Source organism: Opisthorchis viverrini, assembly GCF_000715545.1.
Source record: "Opisthorchis viverrini unplaced genomic scaffold opera_v5_594, whole genome shotgun sequence".
Lineage (NCBI taxonomy): Eukaryota > Metazoa > Platyhelminthes > Trematoda > Opisthorchiida > Opisthorchiidae > Opisthorchis > Opisthorchis viverrini.
In genome coordinates this window covers 99,243-125,625 of record NW_008752257.1, presented here as the reverse complement: position 1 = coordinate 125,625, position 26,383 = coordinate 99,243, and the positions used below count along the sequence as shown (strand labels likewise).

The 26,383-nt window shown below is 40.5% G+C and overlaps 2 protein-coding genes across 2 annotated transcripts in view; one reads left to right on the top strand and one right to left on the bottom strand.

The window, feature by feature from the left end:
- T265_15550 (hypothetical protein) overlaps nt 1–11,493 on the top strand; it is a gene marked incomplete at both ends in the record, with an annotated part of 16,493 nt that extends 5,000 nt beyond the window's left edge. The window contains 8 exons of the mRNA XM_009178584.1: nt 958–990; nt 2,666–2,698; nt 4,047–4,079; nt 5,028–5,081; nt 7,721–7,753; nt 8,682–8,714; nt 10,286–10,318; nt 11,393–11,493. Coding sequence (XP_009176848.1) covers nt 958–990; nt 2,666–2,698; nt 4,047–4,079; nt 5,028–5,081; nt 7,721–7,753; nt 8,682–8,714; nt 10,286–10,318; nt 11,393–11,493 — 353 coding nt within the window. The remainder of the gene's footprint in view (nt 1–957; nt 991–2,665; nt 2,699–4,046; nt 4,080–5,027; nt 5,082–7,720; nt 7,754–8,681; nt 8,715–10,285; nt 10,319–11,392) is intronic.
- T265_15551 (hypothetical protein) overlaps nt 1–26,383 on the bottom strand; it is a gene marked incomplete at both ends in the record, with an annotated part of 129,053 nt that overhangs the window by 20,683 nt on the left and 81,987 nt on the right. Inside the window, 2 exons of the mRNA XM_009178583.1 lie at nt 7,787–7,888; nt 23,040–23,124. Of these exons, the coding sequence (XP_009176847.1) occupies nt 7,787–7,888; nt 23,040–23,124 (187 nt within the window). The remainder of the gene's footprint in view (nt 1–7,786; nt 7,889–23,039; nt 23,125–26,383) is intronic.

The window sequence follows — 26,383 nt, the reverse complement described above, 5'->3', positions numbered from 1 at the left end:
ATATATTGGTGTCATTTCCAGCTCTACTAATGGTTATACTTTCACTCGCTTTAAAATGGGGATGATAGTCCATAATCCACTTGCACGTTTTTTGAAATTGCCAGGTTGACTCACTCTATGTCACCTGTTTACCAAGAGAGCGCAGTATAGTTTTCACACTTTATGTATTTTAGTCACCGGTAATAGGATGGTTTAAAAATTATGCAGACTTTTGCAAATCTGCTAGAACGAATGCAGCAATTATTTTGCGAACATGCATTTCATGGCCACATTGTACCCGGGGTTTTCCACCCTGAGATTTTTCCTGCATGTGGATGGAATTTTTTGATAGATGCGTCTACATAGGTTATTTCAGAATGTCTTAATTTCCTGCCTTTCGTAAGTGTGAAATTAGACCACACTATGATTCATCCACATAAACTTCGAGCACATTATCTTGGTACCATCATGTACATTTGCTTTCTAATACGATTTTATATCAGCAACTTTCTGATAACCTTAGTTTGAAATCACTAGCAGGAGCTCAGCAAATAAAAAAGTAATTTGGCATATGTGCTAAAGGAAAGGTAAAGCATTGAAAGTCGTAAGAAATTTACATCGGTTATGCGGTTCGACATAAATTTGGTGCAAGCTGGCCAAACGGAAAGATATTTCATTTGGGCTGTACAAAAAAAGCACATACTCGTTTTCCAAACATTACCATGAACGTGCGTCGTTTTCTGAAATCCAGAGAGTACATTATACCCGGTTTGAAACGTCCAACATTGCTTTTATACGGCTTAACTCATCAGGGGACGGATGACTCACAATACCAAACTGAGGCTTTGTGGAATGTGGCATTGCAAACTCCCTTAAAAAGACGGTTCATCTAAATGTGAGGTTCTACCGTCCCGGAGGATTTGCAACGAAATTCATCAATTTCATATGTAACCACTTTCCTTTTTTCACAATCAATAGTTTATGTAATAAACGCACTCAAGAATATCAATGGTACGCAGTTGAACACATTATTCATGTGCTTTTTTAATCAACAATGGATGGTAATAATAATCTCCAGCAGAAGTATTATAATTATAAGTGTATCAGTAGTAATAAAAATGGTAAAGATTCGCCGTCTCAGAGAGTTTGGCACTGAGTTGGCTTTGATATTGGGGCATCAGGCTCAACTGTGCTTTTCCGATGTATTGGGAAAATTTTGAGTTCAGGATTAAGTGATCTCAAAATTTGCTACATTCTTAATTGGCTAGTAAGGATTGTGCTAACAACAAATTATTGAGAGTGAAGTCTAGATCATATTAGTTGGAATCATATTTCAAACGTGATCATATACTTACACTTTAAATATCAGTGCGCCCAAAGTTATCTGTGGGTACTCAGTAGTAACTGGGAAAGGACAAATCACATGTATAGAGGAATAATTCAAAACGAATTAAACCATGTCTGATCTTGAAAAATCTAAATTCAGATGCCATTGGAAAGAGATTACCACCGTTACCAGTTTTAAACAGGTTGCAAGGGCAGTGAAATTGACGGGAAATCAATCACCCGAAATTTCAATATTTAAGATTGTAATAGCTGCGTTGGTGTGTCAGATTTTGCGCTTGTGTGCGTCCGTTCGTCGTTCCACTATCAATCTGGCATATGGCTTAGGTGGCTGACTGGGTGCGTGTCTGATTGATTGGCTCGCGCGAGCGCTGTTCATGGACTGGATATGTAATCAGTTGTTTGCTGAACCGCTACGAAAGTAGTCGAAGTTGGCCGCATGTGCACAGTATAACTGTGTCATTACTTACAAGTTCTTTTGACCTACTGTGAACTGCAATAGATAAATTAAATAGTTTAGTAATAAGAAACGTAATACTGCAAAATTCATTCTTGATTGGACCTAAGCACATGTTCTGGATTCACACTTAAAACCACAGAATTGAAATACGTGTAAAAATTAAGGAATGTTCTCATTAAATCAATAACTTCTCCGCTAGATGCCTACCTCTTTTCATCTCCGGTTTTAAAGATACCGATGCGGGAAAGTCTCAGTGGTTTAATTTTCGATCGACTTCTTAGGTGTGTATAATCACAAGCCTGGGTCAATAATTCACACTTAAGGATCTTTTGCACTAAAGTTCGTTCAAAGAAGCTGTGCACCTGTTTAACCTATCGGGAAACCCTTTTCAACACGCAGTAATGGAGGAGAGTGTAGCACCTTGCCCGAATTCTTCATGGATATCAACAATATCAGCAGGTGGAAAAGTTGGCTTCCAAAGGGGATTATAGCATGACGCACTGCGCTTTACGATGATCCATTTTGTACCCGAAAATAATGAAGCGACTTTTCCGAATAGATTTCAATTAGAATGGATGTTAACGTTAACTATTTATCAGCATGAACTTTACACGAATGCAACGGTATTTTTTGCAGCACTGACGCTAACGAATAAGTAAAATTCAGAACAATCCGCATAATGTATACCTTGAGGCAGTTCATGTATAAAATACTTTCTACGCTGGTCAAAACCCAATTTAGAATGTCCAAAGGTCGATCGCCCCAGCGTCCGGATTTTTAATTTGCAAACCTATATTTGTATTGTTTCCCCGTATTAATGCACTTTGTCGTTGAGAGCTCACGTCCGATCATGGACTCGGTTGCTATTTATTCTCCATACAGACTTCTTAACACGTGAACTACAAAGGTTGAAGGGTATGTGCCTTTTCCATTTCGACCAGTATTGGTCAGTCGAATGTTTGCATAGCCTGAATAATTTCCTCGGCAATTATTGAACACGATAAATATATTAATAAGTACACGCTTGTTATAGTGGCCGAAAGGATAGCGTTGAGCGTATTATCAAAATTCAATCCAATATATCTCCGCCCTCAAAATATAATATATTCATTTTGAAACTCAAGCCAAACATTAGGCTAGCATGTAACAAAAGCGGTCTGTTCAAAAACGACTTGAACCAATCAACGCTTCTCAGGAACCTGCTGGTAACTTACACGTAAACAGGGAAAATTGGCAATGGGATAGACATTGGGGATGTAATTTATGTAAGCAAACCAGAAGCCAATAATAATTAACCTCAAAAACAATGAATTGTGGCATTATATCGGGAGCTCTTCTGCTGAAAAAAATTTTGCGCCAAACTGGTAGTAATTGTTTCTACATATGATGAAACTAAATTGTCACCGAAATTGATGAATTTACAATCTCACAAAACAATTACCCTGGAGGATTTTGGTTGCCAACAGAACGGATTCCCCATCGATCTGATGAGTCGCGACCATCACACTCAACATATCCGGTAGCATACAAAAATATTCAACACACTCCCTGATAGGGTAGCCAACAGAAGAAAGCTTCGTTAATTTGAGGCGCTCAAAAGCAGTTAGCACTGCATCTCATACTTTGGCTTAGTAGGTATACCGTTTTACTGCGGAGTTCCAATCACGAAAAATTTCACCATGCAAAACGTACTTAAAATTTCGAAAATAGTTTTTATATACTGGACCAGAAAATCCTTCTTGAGCAAAGGAAAGCGAGTGTGTGGAGTAGTGTAATCAGCTATCCACCCCGCACAACCATTTTTCTAAGTCCGGTTGACAGCCCCTAGATTCTCTATTTTCGGTTATATTGTAGGATATAATGTGTGTCCCTCAGCCGTAATATATTTTTTGTATATACGACATATACGTTTGCTTCCAAATTTGCTTCAAACATGGACGATATTCGTTCATACGCGTGCACAAAAATAGTGCGGTGAACACAAATTGCATTAGACTTTAGGAGTTGCGTTCCATTTTAAAGCACCAAAAACTCCAGTTTCCGTTTGCGGCAACTCTCTGGTATATCAGACGCAGTAGTTCCTTCTTGCTCCAAAATCACCAAATCCGAAGCAAGCGCACTTGTCTCAACTACAAGCCCGAAAACGCCTCAATGTAATGCACTGAATTGGGCTAATTTGTTCCCTGCTTTGCTTTGGTTACTTGTTTCCATTTAATTCAAGCGTGTGTTGTTTGGGTATGAAATAAATTTACTTTTTTTACAGAAGCATTAGAACAGTTAAACGAAAAATTAGAGGGTAAGATCCGTTCATATGTTTACGGTATCGCGCTTGGAAATTTCAGAAGAGTCGTTTGCACCTACTTGCTATGCAAACTGGTTCTCACACAGCTATTCGATCAGAATTAGAAAGACGCACGATGAATACTCTTCATTTATCCTGGTGCAGGGGACAAAGCCGGTGCTGAGGTGTATTTATAAACACGATAATTAAATTTGTATCCCGTGCGGAAAGTGTTGTGCGTACTGGGCAGCGACGTACAGGAGATTAAGTACGATCTCCGCTGGTGGAAATCTAAAGAGCTGGTCGAAATATCACCTACACCACTTGCTGTAGCCATCGTTTGGCTAACTTTAACTCCGACACTGTAAAGGTGTAAATCACATTACAAATGATCTCATACGTAACATCCACACAAGCGAACTTCAAATATGCACCCTCCTCTTCGGTAAAATGCCGAAAATTTTTTGAAGGAACTATTTTTCAGGAAACTTGGTCGTTTGACATTTGAGTTGTTGTAGCCGCAACCGACAGAAAAGTTATTGGGTTTGTTATGTTGTCGCGCAAACGTGATGCTCGGGGCAAAGCTGTGATGCAATACCAACTATCTATTGCCTACGAACATGCTGTGATTTGTGCCAGTGTATAAATATCGATGATATACATTGCTTAAATTATGTGAACAAATCGTTCCAACATAACCATAAATTAGTAAAAGTAACACCCATTCTACGGTTGAAAAAAGTTAAACTCAAGCGAAAGGCTGGGTTCATCAACGGCTGCAGGAAATAAGCGGGTGAACATTCCTTCGCAGATCACTTTTTTGTGCTAAGAGAAGACACAGAACCTTTGTGCACGTATACGATAGATGTGTCTGAAAAATCTCGGAAAAATAATTTTTGATTTTTTGTGGGGGCTAAATAATTTACGCTCTTGATCAAGGTGCTTTATTTTGTAAAATTAAAGCTTTTTTCACAATATCCTCAGTGGCCAATTCTGGAGCACGAGAGACATTAGGAGGTAAGTCTGCGTCAGTGAACTGTTTTGGGAAACCATATCAAAATCAGAGGAATTTTTCTATGCGGTATGATTTCAAGTATTTTTGTATCATAACGCACATTCTTTGGTAAAAAACACATTTGCTGAACGCCTTGCGGCTGAAAGGAGTTTCACAATATGCTTTAGCCGGTGGATTAGTTGTGACTTCAATATTTTTGAGGCTCTGGTTTGGCTACAAAATCAAGGCTTGATGGGTGTGCTTCATTGTTGATCCTGTAAAACTATTATCACTTGTCACTTTGTTCGGGTTGCATATAAAAATTCGTGAGATAAATGAATACAGGAGTTAATAGATTGTACACGCATGCTGCTATCTCACGTCACTTAGGCGTGAGAGTTTTTGCAAATGATGGAAGAAAATTCATCCAGACTTTCTAAACTTCAACAAACGTTTGACGCAGCCTGTATCTAAACGTACCAATTTAAATGGTTATTGAACGAGTCCGATTTTGAACCTAGTTTGCAGTAATTCGTTGTGCGTGATACCCAATAAACTGTCTCCTGACAGAGGGGTCTTAGCTGCCTGAGCACCTCACCAATGGCTGACAAAAATTGATCTGAATAGAGATAAATTTCATAAGTTTGCCCGTATGTTCTTTAAAATCAAAATCATATGAAAGCTTCACGTTGTCAGAGACACCAGTGTTCGTTGTTTTCGAGTTACACAAATGGCGAAAGAACACCTAATTCCAGTGTCGTAAAGTACATTTGGCGCCACACTCCAGAACATATTATTTGATTATAAAAGTTAAAGAATTCACGTCAAAGATGAAGCGAACACCCCGAAAATGCACCGTGGGTGGTCTTTTGTTCTGAATTTTAATCATTATTTGCATGGACCAGGGTGTTATGACTGGCAGGCCAAGCGATTGACATGTGACGTTACCGGGTCGTCGTTCGACGTGTTGGGCTTCTCGATCACACAGCCAAGCGTTGCCAGCTTAGAACTTCAAATGCATAAGATTGTGGAAAAGGGTCAGCAATCTTACTTCGTAAATTGCACGTGCGGACTTTAAGTCTAAACCAGGCCAAAGATATGCACCACCGAGAGCGAATTCCAAGCGCAGCAGATAGAACCTCGACTGTGCTGATCCAGGAAGTTTTTCTTCGCTATTCGTCTGGCGTGCAGCTCAGTCTGGTGGTTCATTCCTCCTCATGTGTGTAACTGCTCAGCTAAGGTGTCATCGGATTACACTAGTGGTTAGGTGCCTAGACGTTGTGTAGAATCGCTAGGGGATCAAGACTCCCTATTCATCATTTTCACTGGTTCTTCTCAGTTGCCCCAAGACTAAGCAAATATCCGCATGTTGGTGGCTGAATGACATGCAGGGATTCGGTTCGGAGAAAACAGCAAGTAATGGATAAATCATCAAACAGATGCTCATCTGCGTGCTAATATACACAATTTTTTCTGCTTATATAATGGTTTTGAACTAATTTGTATAAAATAGCAGTCTTTCGGTGCCCCAGCTTGTACTTTGATGGGCTTTGCTCAAAAACACCGGAATGGTTATCAACTTAATAGCGTTGTCACACATATAATCTATTTCTATTTCAGTGTTCATCCACTAACTCGGATATCGTTAAATCACAGTTGTATGCTGACGGGTTTTTGTCCGTGACGATGAGCAAATTGTTGAGCCTGTTTCCCTTCAACAGTGAAGAAGGCGGAATATTAGCAGTGGCTTGGTCTAGTGGAAACTCAACACTCTATATTCAACAACACAAGAGCAGCATGCAAAGTCTACACGAAATATCCTTGACGCAAAACCTCGAATTGCCGCTTTATGACCCAACACTCCGAATATACAATGCCTACAAAAGGTACCTTGTAATAAGGAAAACGAAGTCTCCATTGCATTGCTTTCAACATGGCTATTTGTTTCAGTCTCAAGTCAACGGAATTAATTGTTAGAAAAGTACAAAAAATTCACCTATGGCTCGAAACTTATGAGAATTAGTTCGCTGCATAAAAAAGGCTGTGCAACTTAAATCAAACCAGATTGGCCACGCGTATATGTGGATACCAGCGGTCCTTTAAACGTCCCAAGCATTTTTGCTTTGTCTATTCTGTGGTAGATTAGCACATGGATATTGTACTCCGAATCGGGACAAGTTGTTTGCCATTCATAAAATTTAACTGAAATATTTCAGTAGAAATATATGGAACGAATATTATTTCAACAGTTGAATGTTCGAAGTTTGTTTGCACAAACAATCAATGGTCACTTTGATACCAGAAAGATGCAAAAACTAAAATAAGAGGAACATATCGTTAGCTTGAAATCATATATATGTACATACACCAATAACGGATGTTGACCTTGTGTTAGATATCTAGAAAGCTTGACCGATATTTGTACGTTGTTTGTTCCTAACAATTTTGGTCAAATTGCAATGTCGTCACCCTGTACAAAACAGCTACCAGCTTGTGGTGGACACTTAAATAGGTGGCAGAATTTTGACCTGATTTCTAACACAAAGCGATATCAATAGCAACATGTCCGCCTGGAACGGAAAGCAAAGCCTATGAAAAATCATCGGACTCAGATTTGCTTGCATATCAAAGATCAACAATCACCACTTTCAAATTTATGCAGATCAGTTAAACACAACTTTGAAGCAAGCAGAAGGTATGATTTACTTGTGGTTCTATTGCCGCTAACGTTGAGAGAAACGATATTTTTTTCATCATCTTTCTCGCTGATGGAAGCATGCTGCAAGGGTCCCAAGTTGGCAATTTGACGGCATTTGAGACACTCACGACTCTGAAAATTTGTGGGAGAAAAGAAACCAATAAGGTTTCCAAAACATTGTAACAACATTTTGGTGAACGCTGTTACCAATTTATTTCAATCCAAAGCGACATTTACTCTGCTTGTTTGACGAAGAGGATCGTTATATTGGTAGGAGCGTTGACGCAATTCTCGGTTTACGTCAATTGCACACTTCTGCTGCATTTCTTTCTCCGAATTGACCTCATTTGGAATAATGCAATATGCACTAGATCGCCGCGTTCAACTGATGTTAATGTATATTGAAATTGTGAGCTGGTACTGATGTGACCGTTACCACTTCTTATATCTTTTTCGTTAGGAACCAGCATTTTGACTTCACATTATTTAGGAGGAATATGTAGTAAATATCCAGGAGCTATTTAATGAACCAGTAATCATGTTACGCGAATACGACTCTTCTATTTTTTTATCTAGAAGAATCCCCATCTGAATTTTTGGATAAAGTAATTTGAACACGGTTCGTTTGCGGCTAGTATGCCGGTAGTGGGCACGAGTTGCCCTACCTTAAGTTCTGGTTTTATGCAGTAGACAGCAGATGAGAGAGAAATGGAGTAATGCGACCGAGCTCTAGGGGGCCTGAGAAACAACATAACACTTTGACTTCCGTTTATTCACGATATACACAGCGGTCATCGTACTGTGCAGTGCGAAGAAATTGGTTTCAATGGAAACAACTAACTGTGAAATATATTGTGCCGCCAACTGGATCGAGGTCCGCAATTATTGTCTTAAATATACCTTCCCTGTTTTTTTACATTTGTAGAACAAATAACAATGATACTGAAAAATGTTAAAAGTACGCAATACTTCTGGACTTCCATTTAGCTTTTCAAACTTGATAACGAAAGATCACAGTTTTGAGCGTTCGATTGTCGTTTGCCCCTCTTTGAACATTTGGTGCTAAGAATCAAACAGCAAGAAACACGAACGTTACGCTGCTTAAGTGCGCACTTGCGTGGGTCTGTCTAGATGTGGTGCATTTTTTGCTGGGTTAGCTTTAATTATAACATCCCACAAATCATCTGCTTATTAATTGAGTTTGAGCGGTACCCTTTGCAGCGGAAAGCAATGATACCTATTACTTGAAAACATATCAAACCATGAGCAGATTTTATCCCCGGTGGAAAAAACGTTGTGACCCTATCACTTAGATCTAGCAAAACAGTTTGAGGTTTCTGCACGTTTTAGGTAGATTGACTTAGGTGTATCATTTGGGCTAGACCTTGCCGTAAAGTGGATTCCACAAATGACTTGTGTCATGGTAAACGCACTGAGTTGGAAGCCACACGCAATATTATGCGCCACCTTTTGCGTTTCATATAAACAACCAAAGGCGAATCTACTACAGCCTTAAAAGTTGGGATAGGCACTGTACATTCTAATGGAGGATGGTAAAGGCAGAAATTTACCTATACCTTGCGACTACCTCAAACGTCCAATGGGGGTGGATTCTGAAAAGCAACTCCTGTTTTGTCCTTTAACAACCCATTGGTTATGAACGATTGGTGTCGGACTTATCACCATTGGTGTAGAAAGGTTTTGTTTGCTCCAACACAGGTGCCTTAGCCGAGAGACCTACACACGTTTTCAACTCTAGCAAAGTATACAGACGAGAGTATCTGCTTGACATGCGTCCAAAATTATTGTTCGGTGCATCAAGCCATATTGGTGATAAGGATGGGAAGAACATAAAAAAGGAAGTTGATGGCTTGGTAAACTACTTTCATGAAATTATATTCAATACACATATTCCTGATTACAAAATAAAACAAGGCAGTCGTGAACCACCCTATCATTACTTAAAGTTCTTGTCAGCTAACCGCCCGTCACGATAACAAGCATGATTGCGCCAAAAACTTTACAGCGCAATAAATACCGCTACCTGATTTATTTCACAATACGTTCGACTGATGCCTCATCTGCATCACCACTCATTCTCTAAAGGCGGCTCCATTATGTTCGGCTTCACGAGCGCGGAAATGATCACGTGCAATGGATACAGTTTTTTTCAGCTGTGATTTTAAGGAGGGTGCTGTTCAAGAAAACAGAGTTTGCTGTATGTTGAAAAATGCGCTTTTTTATACCAATAAGTAGCGTAATGTATATGGTATAATGGCTAATACTATTCTTGTGTGCATAATAATCATACGAATATGTGGAAGTCTCATTCTGGGTTAAACTTGGCAACTATGTTTGTTTGTAGGATGCTGGCATAAATTTCAAATGTTTATTGATCTAACCTGCAATATATTCGAACAAGACAGAGCTAAATTGCGTTGAGCTTGAGCTCGCATTAAAGATCCCACGTAAATGTCCTGAACATTCCAACTACATATACAAGATGCTGGCTTATTTCATCACTTTCAGCTGGCCTGCAAAGCAGATTATCCGAACTGGAAAGTAAGATTCATTTTCACCGCTTTAATGAAACGTTTCTTCTATGTGTGGATGTAATAAAGGCTCACAAGTTCTATTTTAATAAAGTGACTGCTGTACATATTGTGAAAAACTTTTGAGTTGGACGATTGTTGCCGACATAAAATGTCTTCTATTGGATTAAGATCGACAGGTCGCACAAAAACACACAAGTAGTATAACTCATGGTTGTTCACCGGTACAAAACTGTACGTATTCCAAATATCTCTTCCAGCAAGCCGCCAAGGCCTATTGATCTTTGAAATTACAAAACAAATCTACAAAACTTTTGGAAACACTAGGAACTCATGTGTTGGACTATTTGTCCAACGGTGACAAGTTTGACACAAACTGCGAGTATTCTATCTTAAAATTTGAAAGGCTATATAAATTACGATATTGTGGAACAAATATCACTATACGGTGTCGTTTATAATTCTTTTAAAAGAATGTTCCAATGTCGTGTTCAACATTAAGGGAGTCGCAATAATTGTTTTCACAGTGCCTAGGCATAGGTATGTCACTCTCCACACAAATAATATTTTCCAATAATAGGCTGATTATGTTTTGGGGAAGTGCCTAAAAGATGCGCGCATTAAATAATTTGGCTGTTATTTTAGGGACAGTGCGCAAGACTCGTCAACTTCATCGTGCTATAACAGTTACGTTTCGCACAATCGTTTCAAGTATAAAAAAATGCGGCAGAACTTCTTGATCCAGACTATCGTAATATCGTTCAGAAGAAAGCACCTTCGTTTTAGGGAAACATACATGAGACAGGAGTCATTTGCCATTCAGCATTACACTAAATTACTGAATATATCGTGGGTGGATATCACTATCAACAAGTTTGTGAAATGTCAGGCGGTATCTAATTTTGTGACATACATCTGAGTTAACCGCATAATTTTTAGATTAGCAATATCGTTAATTTACCTCATTCATAAATTGTGAACTTCATAATACATCAATACTCCAAAGATCAGATTTTGGCGACCTCCTGTGAGATAAACCTAAATTTGTCAGAATTGATTTAGACATTTGCACTTCATCCTGCAGCTAAACTTAAAGAGCGTTCAGCGGATACCTCAGGTGCGTTTCTTCCAAATAAATGTCTGTTTGCCTGTCCGCTGCAAAAAATGGGAGAGTCTTGTCTATGAATCCTAATTCAGTTGGTTATTTTACCTTCATTTGCTTATTGAATTTAGTCATTTGGCTGTCACAAATGTGGTAACCAAACGCAAACAAAACTGAAACTGCCTGTGTTCACAGCCCTAGTAGAGTAAAATGGACGTCGAAAGTAGGCGCACATTTTGGAAAAGTATACTATTACACCTCATGTGTACATAGTTCAACGGCGTTTGTTATCTGGCTGAGTTGTGGGTCTGGAAAATAATCTCGATTGCCAGGAAGGTACTCACGGTCAAAGCCGTGGAAAGGGACAAATTGAAAAAAAAACTGAGTAACGTGACAATGAAAATGCCGCGCTTCATCTAAAAGTAGTGTATATGAAAGAGCGTGGATTTGAATTTGGTCAACGTGACCTTATTCTGCAGTTGCAATTTTGCGCTCAAGTATTTCGAATGCCACATGAAAAAGCAGCGTGTTTATCCTTTGATGATAATAACAACGTCCATGAAAATTTAGTGTGTAGTGGTCCTAACGCCATTCGCTTGAGAAACTATGTTCATAGAAGAACAAAAGATAGCAATTTTCTACTTGTTGCCTGTGATGAGATGTCCAGGTTTTAAAGTATACGCAATAGTTGTATCAAGCAGCATATCAATAACAATTATTAACAGAAAAGATGAGAAGTGCCGGCCTTTCATTAAATCGCTGGACGTGGAAAACTCAGATGGAATTCTATTGTACACACGCCCACTCTCACAGGATTTCGCACAGTGCCCTGCATGCCCTTTCCATCCCCTAGTTATGTAAATGCATTTGCTTGCAGATACTTATTAGTCAGCGTTTATGGAATAGGCGAGGGGCTACAGTTGCTGTCGTTTTTCACCTTCTGCAGTAAGATCTACTGGATTTTGTAGAGTTGGATGAACTGAACACAATGTTTTAGTAACTAAGATCATAGCTTTTTGGACACACTGGCAAACAGCCACCAACCAGTCTCGGCTTCCTAAATTGATCAGCACCTCCAGTAGCTTTCAGCGAATTAAATCCGCAGTAATATATCTTAGTGAACGGTACAGGATGAGGGAACGCTCTGGAGCGTCTAGGGGCAGGAAGTGTCACAATAATCTGTTTAATTTTGAGGCTGTTGTTAGTTGTACTGGAGGGATAATTAACTTGTTGAGGCTGCTTGCAAGGGACGCTTCTTGACAGCAATCAATTATCCAGCGAGAAATTCAAGCACAAATTATCCGCGTGGGTGCTGAATGCAATATATGTACCGTGCTAGCAAGCTATTCCAACAGCTTCGCGAAAGTGTCGATAATTCAAAAGTGAAACATGAGTCCATTTATTCATTCTAGTTGCGTCAACTGAAACAGGAACAGGCTCAGACGAATCATTGGACCGTGGTGCGCCCGTGTCTACAGAATAGGATGCGCAATTTGTGTCCAGTTTGTAATTTCAGAATTTTAGGAGCTTCAATTGTCCCCGCCGCATATGCACATAGCATTTTGTTCAGTGTTTTTCGCAGACTGAAATTACTTCCGAACTATCTATGCTGCAAGACTCCGATGTCCTCCCACTTTTCCTGTTATCGAAACATGCCCGCACAGACGACGTTTTTATGTGAAGTCGAATAAGCTTGTGAGACAATGAGGGATGTGCACCCTGAATGTGACAAATCACTGATTAATATTGTCTCTTATAATACGCCAACTTCCGCATTCCATGTGTGACTGCCAAACGCGGCGCGCACATAACATCAATATGCAAAAAAACAGGCATTATTAGGCCGTTTGTGGCATATTGGAACTGCCCATTCGAAGTTCTATGAATGCGTGATAGATGGTTTTTGTATTTTTTCGTCTGCAGCGTCCAGCAGATGACTAATATCTAGTAGCCCCAATGTCGCTTTTTTATTCTTTGGATTTGGCTACAGATTGCAAAAACTGAATCAACATATTTTTATTGTCAACATATTTTTATTTGCTTCCCAAATCGGTCGTTTGTTTGCCTGAGTAACGATAGTTTTGGCGAAGTTACTGAACATGCGGTGCTAATGCGATACTTGGACGCTGGCTAACTATGGCGTCCATTATTTTAATGCCGTGGAAAACGAATCACCACCTGACGCATTATGTGTGGCTAATGTCACAACATGCCGGCACCATTTATATGACCAAATGTTCATAATACAACCCAAGTTACGGAACAAAACTTCAAAGAATAATTTTACCTCTCACTCGATCCACCATGCTGAGAAAATCCCATATATAACCAATGCTATACTGTTTGGCTCACGCGAGAATTCTCTACAAATTGCGTTCCTGTTCTCTAAAATTAGCCATTATTTTGGATGTTATAGTCACACTTTGCTTTCAAACTTAGGGAAAGAATCCCTAAAGCTTGCAGTGATACAAAGCAGCCATATTCGTACGGGTGTGTCATCCAAGCTGGTCTGAACAACTCGGTGACCTTCAGAATCAATCAAAAGATTCTCTTACACGCAACCATCACAAAAATAGTTATAAACTCTAAAATCTTACCGACGCTGATAATACTAGGGCTAAGACGTTTGAATGCAAATTTTACACAGCTAAACCACAAACTATTGAAGTTATTCAGCGCGCCCAAATTTTGCAACTTTGTTATGCGGTAAAAATATCACGCACATGAATGTGCAGAAGGTGCATGCGAAAAAAAATTTTACAAATGACGACGATGAAAAATATTCAGTAATGTCTAACATTTTTCCACTTTGTTTAGCGATGTTAATGAATTTTATTTAAATATAAATCCCTCCACGGATTGTGCAGATTGATGAAAACAACTCGGGCTGGAATCATTCTTAATCTTAAAGGTTTCGCCGCGCCGGGCTCATCAGCTTGGCGATTGTTTTTCTGTGAGCTGCACTCAGCGGTGCATTAGCTATCAGTCTCACATGGTAGAATTATTATGGGCGGTGATGCTCTCGTGATGTAGACCAAGAGTAACCAAACAAATCAAGGAATTTTATTCCTTAATTCCAGAAAGTGTGCCAGCAAGTCCAGTGGAACCCAAAAGTAAGATTATTATGCCCCAATCCCATAGTAAACTCACAATTCTCCAAAGTCGTTTTTAGTAACACTTTATTATTTTCAATGACAATAGGCGTTCATTTGCCATGAGCTGCTTAAATTCTATTGGAAACTACAATCAGAACGTGCTGTCATGTAGTGAAGCTGTTTTTCCAAATGAAATGAGCAAACAGCTGATCGACACACCAGCGCAGAAAAGGATGTGCAATTCAAAATGTAGAGAAAACCAAGATTGCTAAGAATCCTAAACATAACGTGAGCAAGCAAACGGACTTTCTTGCAAAAAAAAGCAGATGTATAGCATATGCAACGTCACACACAGCGTGAGACCTAAATATTTAGTCCAGTATTGTGAAACATGTTAGAATATTCGAGAGTAAACTATAAGCCAACGTTATCGCGTACTCCGCTCTTAAGTTAAGTGCAAGAATTAATGATCTGTCTTGATTTCCATTCAAAATGCACCATAGCTCAAATCCCAATTCAGAAATCTCTGAAACAGGTGCAGCTGGTAAGAGTTTGAGATTTGCACGTCCACTTTAAGATAAAGATAAAGCGTTCAGCTGTAGCCCCCTTCCGGTGCCTAGCTGCCATGCCACCCGAAGGGAGCACGAGGGCTGGGATACTGCCAGGTTGCCCAAGCCTAGACAGGGGAAGTCAAGTGGCGGAGGTCGGATTCGAACCGCGGACCTTCAGGTTAGTAATCCGCGCTCTAACCACTTCGGCCATCTCGCACGTCCACTTTAAATCATTATGTCCCTACGACGATATCTAAAAACAAGCAGTTGGTTCAAAGCTTCGTGTATAAACCGCGTTTATTCACTAAAACTGTGGACAGCAAACATTCGAGTCCGGTATCTAGAAATATTTTCTGCTTGGCAAAGTGTGACCTTATGGACATCAGTGTCGGTCCCCTTCGCTACGGCTGACAATGTTATCAAATAAAAGCTGGTGATCAAGCCACATGACATATCCCAGGCACACTATCTCAATCAGCTACGACGTGATAAAACTTCACTCTGGAGATCAGATCGAGAATAACTCCATCAGAGCTGGAACATATACGAAATTCTTCCTTGATGACCCCGTATAGACAACATTATATTAAGCTGTTAATGTGTGGGATGGGGTCGTTCAGAAATACAGCGCTGATAGTACTCAGTCAGCTTGATACTACGATAAAGAGTGCTATCGGCTATTGCATAGAATATATTTACATCCATAGAAAAATATTCACTGTATTTGCCAATTTAATTCGAAGTAACTACATGGCGTTTTGTATTGGATACCACTGCGTGAGTCATTCTTCACGGCCAACAATTCGGTTCACTTGACACGTTGTTCTCAAACATTTGCTGCATTCTTCCCCGTTATCGAAATAAAATTTATATTAATATAACAGCAACCATCCATAAAATTCTCTTTCAATCAGGTTTTCCAAACCGACCATTTGCTTCGACGTGGATTCTTTCAGTGCTTCTAGTTTTATCACATTCCAGGTACGCCTGGGGTTGGCGATAACATTGAAGGGGAAACCCGTTTATTTCCTTAGTTTTCCTTATTGTCATAGAAGACAAATCTTCAAACTTTGCGCTTCCGCCACTTTGACTCAAGTAACCACAACGCTTCGGAGAAAGGGGAGAATTCGACTGTGTATTTGAAATTAATCAATCCTGGTTACGGCCTGGTTGACTGAAAGTACTGGTCGACTAGTTACATGTTACATGTATTGCAAAAGCGGAGAGATTTGCGAACAAGATTTGCTCAAAGCTAAAGAGGCCAATCATGATAATTTGTATTAGACAAATGGATGTAACAAGGAAACGTGGCATGACGCCGAGTTGGAGGTTCAAATCATTTCATCACCCACAATGAAGGCCGTACACCAGAAAGAGCAAATATTCATAGCTACAAAGCTTAGTCAAATGTATTTGACAAATTTTGGACACAATTCGTAAGCCCAGCGTTCTCCGAATAAAAAACCCAGTCCTACACCTGTTTCTGTTCGTAAACGTTGACATGTGCTATTTTATATCTACCTAATGAGTTTAACGGGTATTTTGTTGGATGAACGTACAAGTTGCAAAACATGAGAGCCTTTTCCGTCTATCAGGTATAACATGAAAGATTCTATGCACGCAAGAACTAATGTTTCGCTCAACGTGCGAGAATAATTCCCGAGCTTCATTGAGTAGTAAATACCATCATTTCATGCAGTAACAATTGCATAATTTCGTGTCATTGCTCAACAGTTAACTTCCATGTTGATGTGTCCACACTTCGATTCATGAGAAAAAGTATCATCGATGAATCACGGCATAAGTAGTCTATGATAGTGCACTTAATCAGGACATAGTATAGGTTTTGGCCTAATCCTGCATTACAATTGCGGTTTATCTCAAGAATAATACGAATACTTTGTTCACTTTGTAAACTGTGCACTTGTAATTTCTTCAAGAAACGGTGATTAAAACTTATATAAACTTATACTTTCAGGTTCTACTGAAACACTGATCATCAAAATGAATGACTTTGTGTTAAGTAACAGCTTGTTAACAAGACGCTTATGAATTACTGTCTGTGTTATTAACAATTTAAAAGGTTTGCTTGTCATTTTCTGTAGAATGTAATGCAATTATCTGGCAGTTTTTGAGGTAAATATAAACAATATGGGCGACAAGGCCTACTGGGAAAGCCTTTCAAACTGTTCAATTTCATCACTCTCTCAGCGTTTATCTGGCGTTGCGTCGGAATAAACTGAAGCGTTTTTTAGTTGCAGAGATGAGGGTGAATTTCTCAACGAAGCTTGACCATTCAAGAATACGGCTAGAAAAAAATGAAAGATGAACCTAGAAGATCATCAGTGCATGAGTTTATTGCATGGGCGCTGAGGTTGCGGGTTTAAAGAAGCGAATTTTGTACAGTTCGGCGGTCCCCTGTATATTCAATTCATACGGCTTCAGGGGAATATCAAAACGGCTTACTTACAGCGTGGTTTAATTTCAATTCAGATCACATGCGTGGATTAGTAAGGATGTAGTGTTTTATACTGCCGTTATGGTGATATTGTTTGAGTTATTTTGTGTAGCGAGAACTATGACGACACAGCTGGCGGGAGAATGCATGTACTGTCGTTAAACTAATGGTCATCGGAAGGCAGCCCTTGAAGCTATTTTTAAGGACCCTACAAGCAATGTTGAGCTATCTCAAATGTTTTTCTCATTGCGGCCGATACATTGCAATCTTCTCAGGAGCCAACTCGCTTACGAATATTTTTGACTGGGATGAGAGTTTTCGAGACTNTTTTGACTGGTATGAGAGTTTTCGAGACTGACTTCATTATATCGCTTTTGCGAATACCACACCCAAATTGGTATGAACCTTCTCCAGGTATCCGTTTTACACGGGTTCTCCCCACTTTGTATTCGAAGAACATGTTAGAAGCACGCTAAATGCAAGTTTTTTTCCAAGTACCCGTCGTTCCTCGTAGTCCCTGGGAGAATCATCTGAAAGACTATTAATAAGAATGAACTGATGATGCAACCGCCCTTTGGCAGTCAGATAAATATCATATCGCGCCAATTATTTTATGAAGGAGCAACAAGCCTCACACAAATCAGGTCGACGTCAAACACAAACAGTCGAATGGTCTTTTTAAAATTTCTTTAATCCATGAATTATATCGCCCACTGCCTTTCTGTGGTGAGGCGAGGAGAAACACGTTTTCGTTTATCATGTAAAACAAGGACCTCAATGCAGGCTGTCCGGTTGAGTTGGGTTGCTTTTCCATTTGATTGCATAATCTCCAAAAGCGGGCACACTTATTTCAAACTTAATTAAACCATTCTAATAAGCAGGCAGCTCGTAAATTGCTCCACAATCATTTGACAAGGCGTATTTTAAAGCTATCAAAAAGATATATGAACAACTAATCTTCCTAATACATGCTTGCTCTTAGATTTTTTGCGGTAGTTTCAGGCATTTACAGACACCAGGGATACTCCTGCGGGGGACCTATGACGAGTAGCCATTGAGAGCGTTTTTGGAATATTAAATATAATACATAATTTATATATACATACCCAAATATAATCAACCATGCATACGTCAATACAATTGTGGTAATTTTTCCACTGAGATGCCAACCACTTCATACTTATTTGTGGTTGGTTTGCTGACATAATATTTGTTCCAATGTAGGTTTACGGAATTTGGCATCTTTTGATCCAAAGCTTTCCAAGATATTGCTGAATCTTGCGGCTTATTCCAGACCCCAATATATGGGAATCTCTAAATGCGACAGGATTGTTTTTGTAGACAAACAAGATCCTTGGTGTTAGTGCTCAATCAGTGATCTACATTGACTTCAAATTCTGATTGCAGTTGTTCAATCCAAATTACCGATTTACTGATCAAACTTAATTTTTACTTGGTTAAATTCGTTTTACTAATTCTACTTCATGTTATGTTTCCAAGAAATTTGATCCTTCCACCCATGAGTATGCACTCACTGGTCTACGAACCGCCCCGGGAAGCTGCACTTTTTTAACCTTGGAAATCGTTGTTTCAAGCTTGTCTTAATGCTTTCCTGTGGTTACCAACATCTATTTACTCAACAATCTTTGGACGCTGTTCAGCAAGCATGCAAATTTGCTTGAATAATAAAGGGGTAATTTGGGTTTCCATTCGGTATGTTCCCTACAAATTATCTGCGTAAAGTTAACAGCGCTAAATTGAGGGCACGGAGCAAATAAAACGCCATAATCCTGCCGGGGATAATGAAAAAAATAAGGCCTTAGCGTTTCGGGAGATTACTTGCCAGGGCGCTGATATTCTACCGACACGTACAAATTGGTGTCTTATATGTTCGCAGAACTATTCAATCAAAGTATTTTAAATGGGGGAACATAAAACGAAATAATTTCGACAGAGCCCGGAAAGGTACATTTTGAGTCAACTGTGCCCGCCAGACCGCACTCTGATCTGAACAACAGAAATATAGTGAGTGCCCCGTAAAAGAGTTTGAGACTATGGTTTTAAAGCAGTCTAACTAAGGTGATTCAGTAAGTGGGTACCGTCATATTTTTCCCACTCAAATCATTCAATTTAACCTGCAGTGCTACATGAGCGAAAACAATTCTACCAAATTAGGCCGAAATTTTCATCGCCACGAATTCACTTAACTAAAGGTTACTTCGTCCAATGGGAACAGTTTTGATTCCTGAATGCCGGTGCGATCCAGTGTAATGGATAGTAAACCAATAGTGCTCTCCCGTGGGTTGCTGATGACATCTTTTGCGTCAACCTCTCGGGTACATCATTATTGTCTTTTGTTTGCTATCTACCTGATCTAGCTGATTTCACTCAGTCAGAAACCCCGACTTGTGATTCAATTTGTAGGTGAGCATTTTTTAATTGTCCCAAGCTGTTTTTGCTAGAAAATTTGGGTTAATGCACTTAGACGATCTGCCAAGATCGATTATGCTTCTATTTCTCTTCATGAACATATAAGTTGAGCTTCATATATATGATGAACTGCAGTATCAAACATCATAGGTTGTTCTGCAAATATGACAGGCAGAATTTATCCCTGATGTTTGTGTGGACAAAATGGATATGCAATTATATCGCTTGTTTTAGGTGAACTACATAAATATGTTCGATAGCGCAACGGAAAGTGGTAACTCTAACTGTAGCCATGTTAGTTTAGTTCATGGGTAAGTCCTAAAAGGGGCAACTTACTTTAGTATAGGTTTAAATGTTGTGTATATGCAACGTGAATCAGGTGTTTTACCACTGAGATTTGCTAATCTCGTGTTGATGAATGTTGCGCTCTACCAGAAAATTAAACCACACTGACTGATCACGCATGTATGTTTGGTATAATTTTAGCAAAAATAGCCCACCCACGTACTTTCCACCTCTCAGATTCGTTGCTAATAAATGATTGTCGCGGCTTCTTTTCACCGCCACGAGCACCCACAGACATGAAAAGGTTCGAACCGAGTCTACAACGTACAAATCAACCACGATGGACCATTGTTAACTCAGAATGTTTTACGGATAACGATAGTTTCCATGGCGATGTTTTAGCGATAAACTTTGAATTTTGAAACATTCCGAATCCATCAAGAATGATCACATAGTCTGTGAACGATATAACTGAAGCATTCTGCAGGGCACGCACAACGGCGTTTTTAGAATATTTCAAACGGTGGTTTATTTTAACTCAACAAGGTGTGCAGTTTCACTTCTCAAAACCGTCGCTTGACAGATTACGCTCCACAAATACTCAGTCCACGAAACCGCCCATAAGTCGATGGGGGAAACCACTATACACTTGATTCAGCAAACTAGCACACGCAACACAATTGTTAACAATAGACAACATTTCAAATAATAGGATGCTGACACTGGCTAATCAAGAGCGTTCTCTAAATTTGTGCTAGTGATAAACGAGCATTCCTCAACGCTCCTGGTCACCACAATATTTGAAGAATCACAGTTTTTAAGGTAAAAGTATGTTACTGTTCAGAATGATGTAGTATAATCAAGGTTCACCTAAATTTAGGATCTAAGCTGGTGATCCAGTCTTTCTGTAAGCAGTGGAGTATGGGAGTTTGGATTGCGTCACTTGAGCATATTTTATTGCGGTACTGCTCTTAGTTTATTGCAGCAAAGCAGTTAGGAAATATAGGGTAAACGAAGCAAAATTGTTCATGATTTCTGCCCGTCGCATAGTAAAGAGATAGTAGCCCAATAACATCTAAAATATTTCTAAATCGCAAGTGAATATAAAGGATGACTTGGTTACAGAGTTAGCCATTGATGTTGACTATTATTCCTAAAATTCACCGGCTGTTAATCTACCCACATGCAACGAATCTACATCAATACGGTCATGCATGGCGCAAACGGCATCGAGTGAGTGCTGTAAAGACCTCTGATATGAGTCCTGTATGTAGCACTTCTGCTCGCTTAGTATCGTGAAGATTGGGAGGTAAGTCATGCAGGAATTCGTCGAAAGCAAGCATTTCACGGCGCTGCGTAATTAGTAAGGTTTATTCAAATGGATGTTTTATATGCGGCCATATTTTTCGACTTCTAAAAAGCATTTGATAGGGTTCCACACGTCCCGCTGCTCCACAAACTCGAGTCTTACGGGATTCAAGGGAAAATCCTTCGCTGGATCAAGGCGTTCCTATCAGACAGATCATTCCGAGTGAGAATAGGCTCAACCTATTCCTCTTCAGCGCCGGTCTCCCTTGGAGTTCCTCAAGGCTCCGTCTTGGGACCACTCCTGTTTCTGATCTACGTCAACGACCTCCCAGACGTTCTTGCGAGTCCATGTTTACTTTTTGCGGACGACTTGAAATCCTGGAGTTCCAATGCCAGTGCCCTCCAAATGGATGTAGACGCTGCCAAGCAGTGGTCGTTGGACTGGCACCTTCCTCTGAATGATGAAAAGTGCGTCCATGTGTCGTTTGGAGGGGATTCAGCGAATGCCTTTGTTATGCATGGTGAAAAGGGACCAGAAAACATCATGAGGATAGATGCCAAAAAAGATTTGGGCATCTGGGTCTCCTCAAACTTGTCCTTCTCACTACACCGTGAGAAATCGGCCCAAAAGGCATTCGCCATTTTACGGATGATCCGACGCACCTTCTCCCGTATTACTCGCATGGACTTCCAAATACTCTAGGGGGCCTACGTCAGACCGCTCATGGAGTACGCCAACCAAGTTGCCTACTCAATACGCACGAAGGACGTCACCCTCATTGAGCTGTTCAGCGGGGCCACCACTAGAATGGTTGCCGGCCTCGAATCCGTGGGCTACGAAACGCGTCCCGCGATGCTTGATCTATTTCCCCTGGAGTACCGCCGCCTTCGAGGAGACCTAATTCTTACTAACGCCCTGTTTGAACAAAGCTTGGCAAATAGGTTTTTTACCGTTGAACCAGCAAACACCCGGCGAGGACATAGTAAGAAAATTTTTCAAGCGCAGGACACACACATTCATTAGACAAAACTTTTTTTCATTTCGGGTAGTAGCTGCGTGGAATGACCTTCCTCGGACGGTTGTACACGCCCCTTCTCGAACCCAATTTAAAGCGCTATTAGACGTTTATTTATGTGAATTTGTGCCTTTCAGGTGAACGACAGCCACTGACCGAAAAGAACGAAACCGACCCGGGAAACTTGGGCAAACGCCTCGATCCTGTGTATCGATCCGTGAATCCGTGAATCCGCAACACAAGTGGTAGTTCTCAGGTGAAGTCACATCGCAAACGTGCGCGCTGAAACATGCATTTGTGTAAGATAATTCCATGACAATCTCGTCCACATCAGGAGACCAGGATACATGAAACTCGCTAGGTGGAATTATGTAAAATTGCAAGTGGAGAAGCCGCATTGCGAACACAATTTTGTCAACCCAACTACTTATACACTGCCGTGAAACCGCAGTCCCGAACGAAAAGCCAGAAGTGTCATATACTTACTGGTTGTCCAAATGAGGGTTTGATGTTGCATGTGGTACCCTTTGGCCCATCGACCATTCCTGGTGGTATCTCATGTTTGTCTAATCTGAAAACATATCACTATTAATACCTGTTATAGTGAGCAGAGGCCGTCATGCACACAAGCTTGAAAGGCACGTTCATAATTTGTGTGCAAAGGTGGAGAAATGACAATTCTCCGTACTTGCTTGTATTCTTTTTACAGGACACCTGCTATCACGCAGTTGGTCTGAATGCATGTTACGAAACGGGACCCACTAGTCGGAGTGAATCCCGCAATATGGGATGCTCAAATCTTTCAGACTCTCATTCAGCTAGGTGAACGCGGAAAACTTTGAGAACCATGATGAAAGCTAAATTTGTCGAGACTATGTATCTGGCACATCGAATTACCATTTGCCACAGAAAGTGTGTTGGTTTGTGATAATCAATATGCCGTAGTTAAGTGACACTCAATGCAAGTTACAAGCAATGTAGTGGAGACCGCTTGAAGATATTAACGGAAATGAGATCTGGCTTTCGAAATTGAAGTCACTTTTTTCCATCGAATCTGGCTTGTGATAGGAAGCATATGTTTATTCTCTGATGTCGAGCGCAAAAGTAAGCCGCACATATTCTCCTTCAGTTGATAAACCCTCAAATATGCATTCACACCGTGACCAGATTGCTTTCTATCTGTGCATTGATTGGAGTGTAGTCTCATACACGGGCTAGCAGTTTGAGCGTGCTAGCCGACCGCAAAGTGTTATAAAAATGAAATGCCACAACCGAGAAGAGCCTTAGAAATCAAGTAATCGCTGAAGATTATTCAGCCATTTAGTGCCACCGGTTCCCGGAAATCACCCGTTATTAGGGCCATCAAGGATCAAAATTGTGCGACCTTGCTGAATAAAGAAAAAATGCTACAATCGTGGGCTAAGTGTTTCAGTCAAGTTCGCCACCCGCCACCACCTCGAACATATCCTTGACGTAGGGCCCCGGATGCTGAGCACGGGATCGCCTAAGATCTTGATGTTTTCATGAGTGCTCATTCTCCACCACGCTTCACCGAGTTTCTCCACAGAAGAAATCCTTATGGTGCCTCACAAAGCGCCAACAGATGAGCAGCACCAGTCCGGTAGGCTTTGAGTTGACTGAATCTTCACGTTCCACGACTTCATAGGTGAACGCCGCCCTCAAAATTAGCGAATAACTTTTGTATTTCCCGATTTCGAAGACGCATCCGACTGGGTTTTTTACATTCTTGGCCTTCAGGCAACCCAACAAACTTTTGTGAACCTAATGAGCCATTTGCACTCTGGGGCTTTGGAAAGTGCGGGAGTGTAAGGTGATGTCTCCAAAGGATTCCGTACTCAGAGCGGTGTATCTCAACATTGTCCACTGTATACAATTATACTTAACTTTGTAATTGATTACGGAGTGAGACAAACGTCGGATGGTATATAAGTCCATGTTTTCGAAAACCTATGGTGGAAAACTTGTCGCCGTGGAATGTGCGGACAATGTCATTCTTGCCATCAAAGAACTGTAGAAGACATATTTCTTTTTTTAGGCACCAAGTTAAACCGGCATGAGCCCGACAAGTGTGAGTTTATGTGCCCTGAAATGCAGTATTCTAACACACCGCTTGCATTTTAAGGGAGATTAGTTCGATTTCGAAGCCTTGTTCGCTTTGGAGTTGTACCATTTCTGAATATAGCATAACCCGGATACGAAAGGTAGACCTATGATCCAGGTGGAAGTAAAAAATAATTCGCTTCATGTGTACACGTTTTACATTACTCATTAGGCCAGTGGAACTTTCCGGCACCGTACGACCAGTTTGGTCATTCCTGAGGCTCGCCAGAAGCCGATTAGTGTTTTTCGGTGCCCACGAGAGTCTCCCGCGTATGATGTCGAGGAATACTCAAATTAATATGTCCGATGGGAACACTCACTCATATATTTGGATAGCACCACTCGATTGGGTACCAGAACCCTATGAATGTGGAGCAATGGCCCAGATTGTACAGCTGTGGCTCGCCTTTTTCCAACCATACCACACGTTATTCATCGTTTGACGATACACATTTCTCAGGATGTCACATGTATTTTGGTACGCTGCATAATCCAGTACGTGGGAGGACATGTCTGCACCCAAAAATTTCCTTTAGTGGACAGTGCTGATAGAGTGCCAGATGAAGAGGGTATGCCAATGTGATGCGGCTTCATAAACACGCACAGCTAGATGGCGCTGATGTTCACGCGGCCTGTGATACGGGGGCGTAATCGCAACCACTTGTATCACAGGCAACAAAACGAATGGCTTGGATTGGCAACACGTATGCTGCTTTCTCAAGGAGAATCACGGCCGCATTCTAACGTAATGAACGTCAGCGGGTAATACGTGGAAAATTAGTAACAATCAACCGCTTTTTCTCCGCTAACAGCTCCACACAAGAAGGATGGCATTAGTTGCTGATACATTTACAAGTAGGGCAGCTTAAAAGAATCCGGATAATGACATTCGTGATGTTAAAGTTGCTTTCCCCTGACATTTTCTGGCCTTTGGCCTTTGTTCAAAATTTTCCGTAAAATGGTATTTTTGAAGCAGGAATACTCAAATCTTCGTAACACAACCATTATATTTATGATATTATTTGCAATATGCCTAAAATGTTTTGTGAGCACCATCTTAAGCTGTCTTTTGCTGGACGCCGTCGTACAACCAGCGCGGAACCGCAGATATACTAATTGCATCAGTCTTGTTCCATGAAAGTTAGGTTATATTAAGTGACCCGTAAGGACCAAATTTATTGACGACCAAGTTTGTTTGTCGCACTCATCAATTTGGGTTGCAGCTGAACATGAGCTTGTTAGGAGTATCAAGAAGTGTACCTACTAGATGAGGTCAAACAAGTGCGAAACCGGTAGCGTGTTGTTGGAGGGTTTCAGCAGTCTTTTGAGTAGCTTTTTTTCTAAAAATACATGATGCGATATTTTGAATACCGTACCGATCGTAACATGGGGCGGAACTTGTGCTGTATTTTCAGTTGAGGAACAACATAGGAGATGGAATCACCAAGTCGCTTGTGAAGACAAATTAATCTGAAAAATACATGTATTTGTCGCATACAGATGAACTTCTATGATAGTTAAGGATTCTTCTCCAAGTCGAACATGCGGAGGACGTCTAGACAATTCATCAGGGGAAGCTGTCGAATATCAAGTTGCAGTAATGATTCCAGAGAAACGAGGGCCCTCGAAACCAAAGTTTTTTGTAGCGTACTACTACGGAGTAGTCCCCAGTTGCAAGCACTTCAGTTTTCTGAAGCTGGGAGTGATAT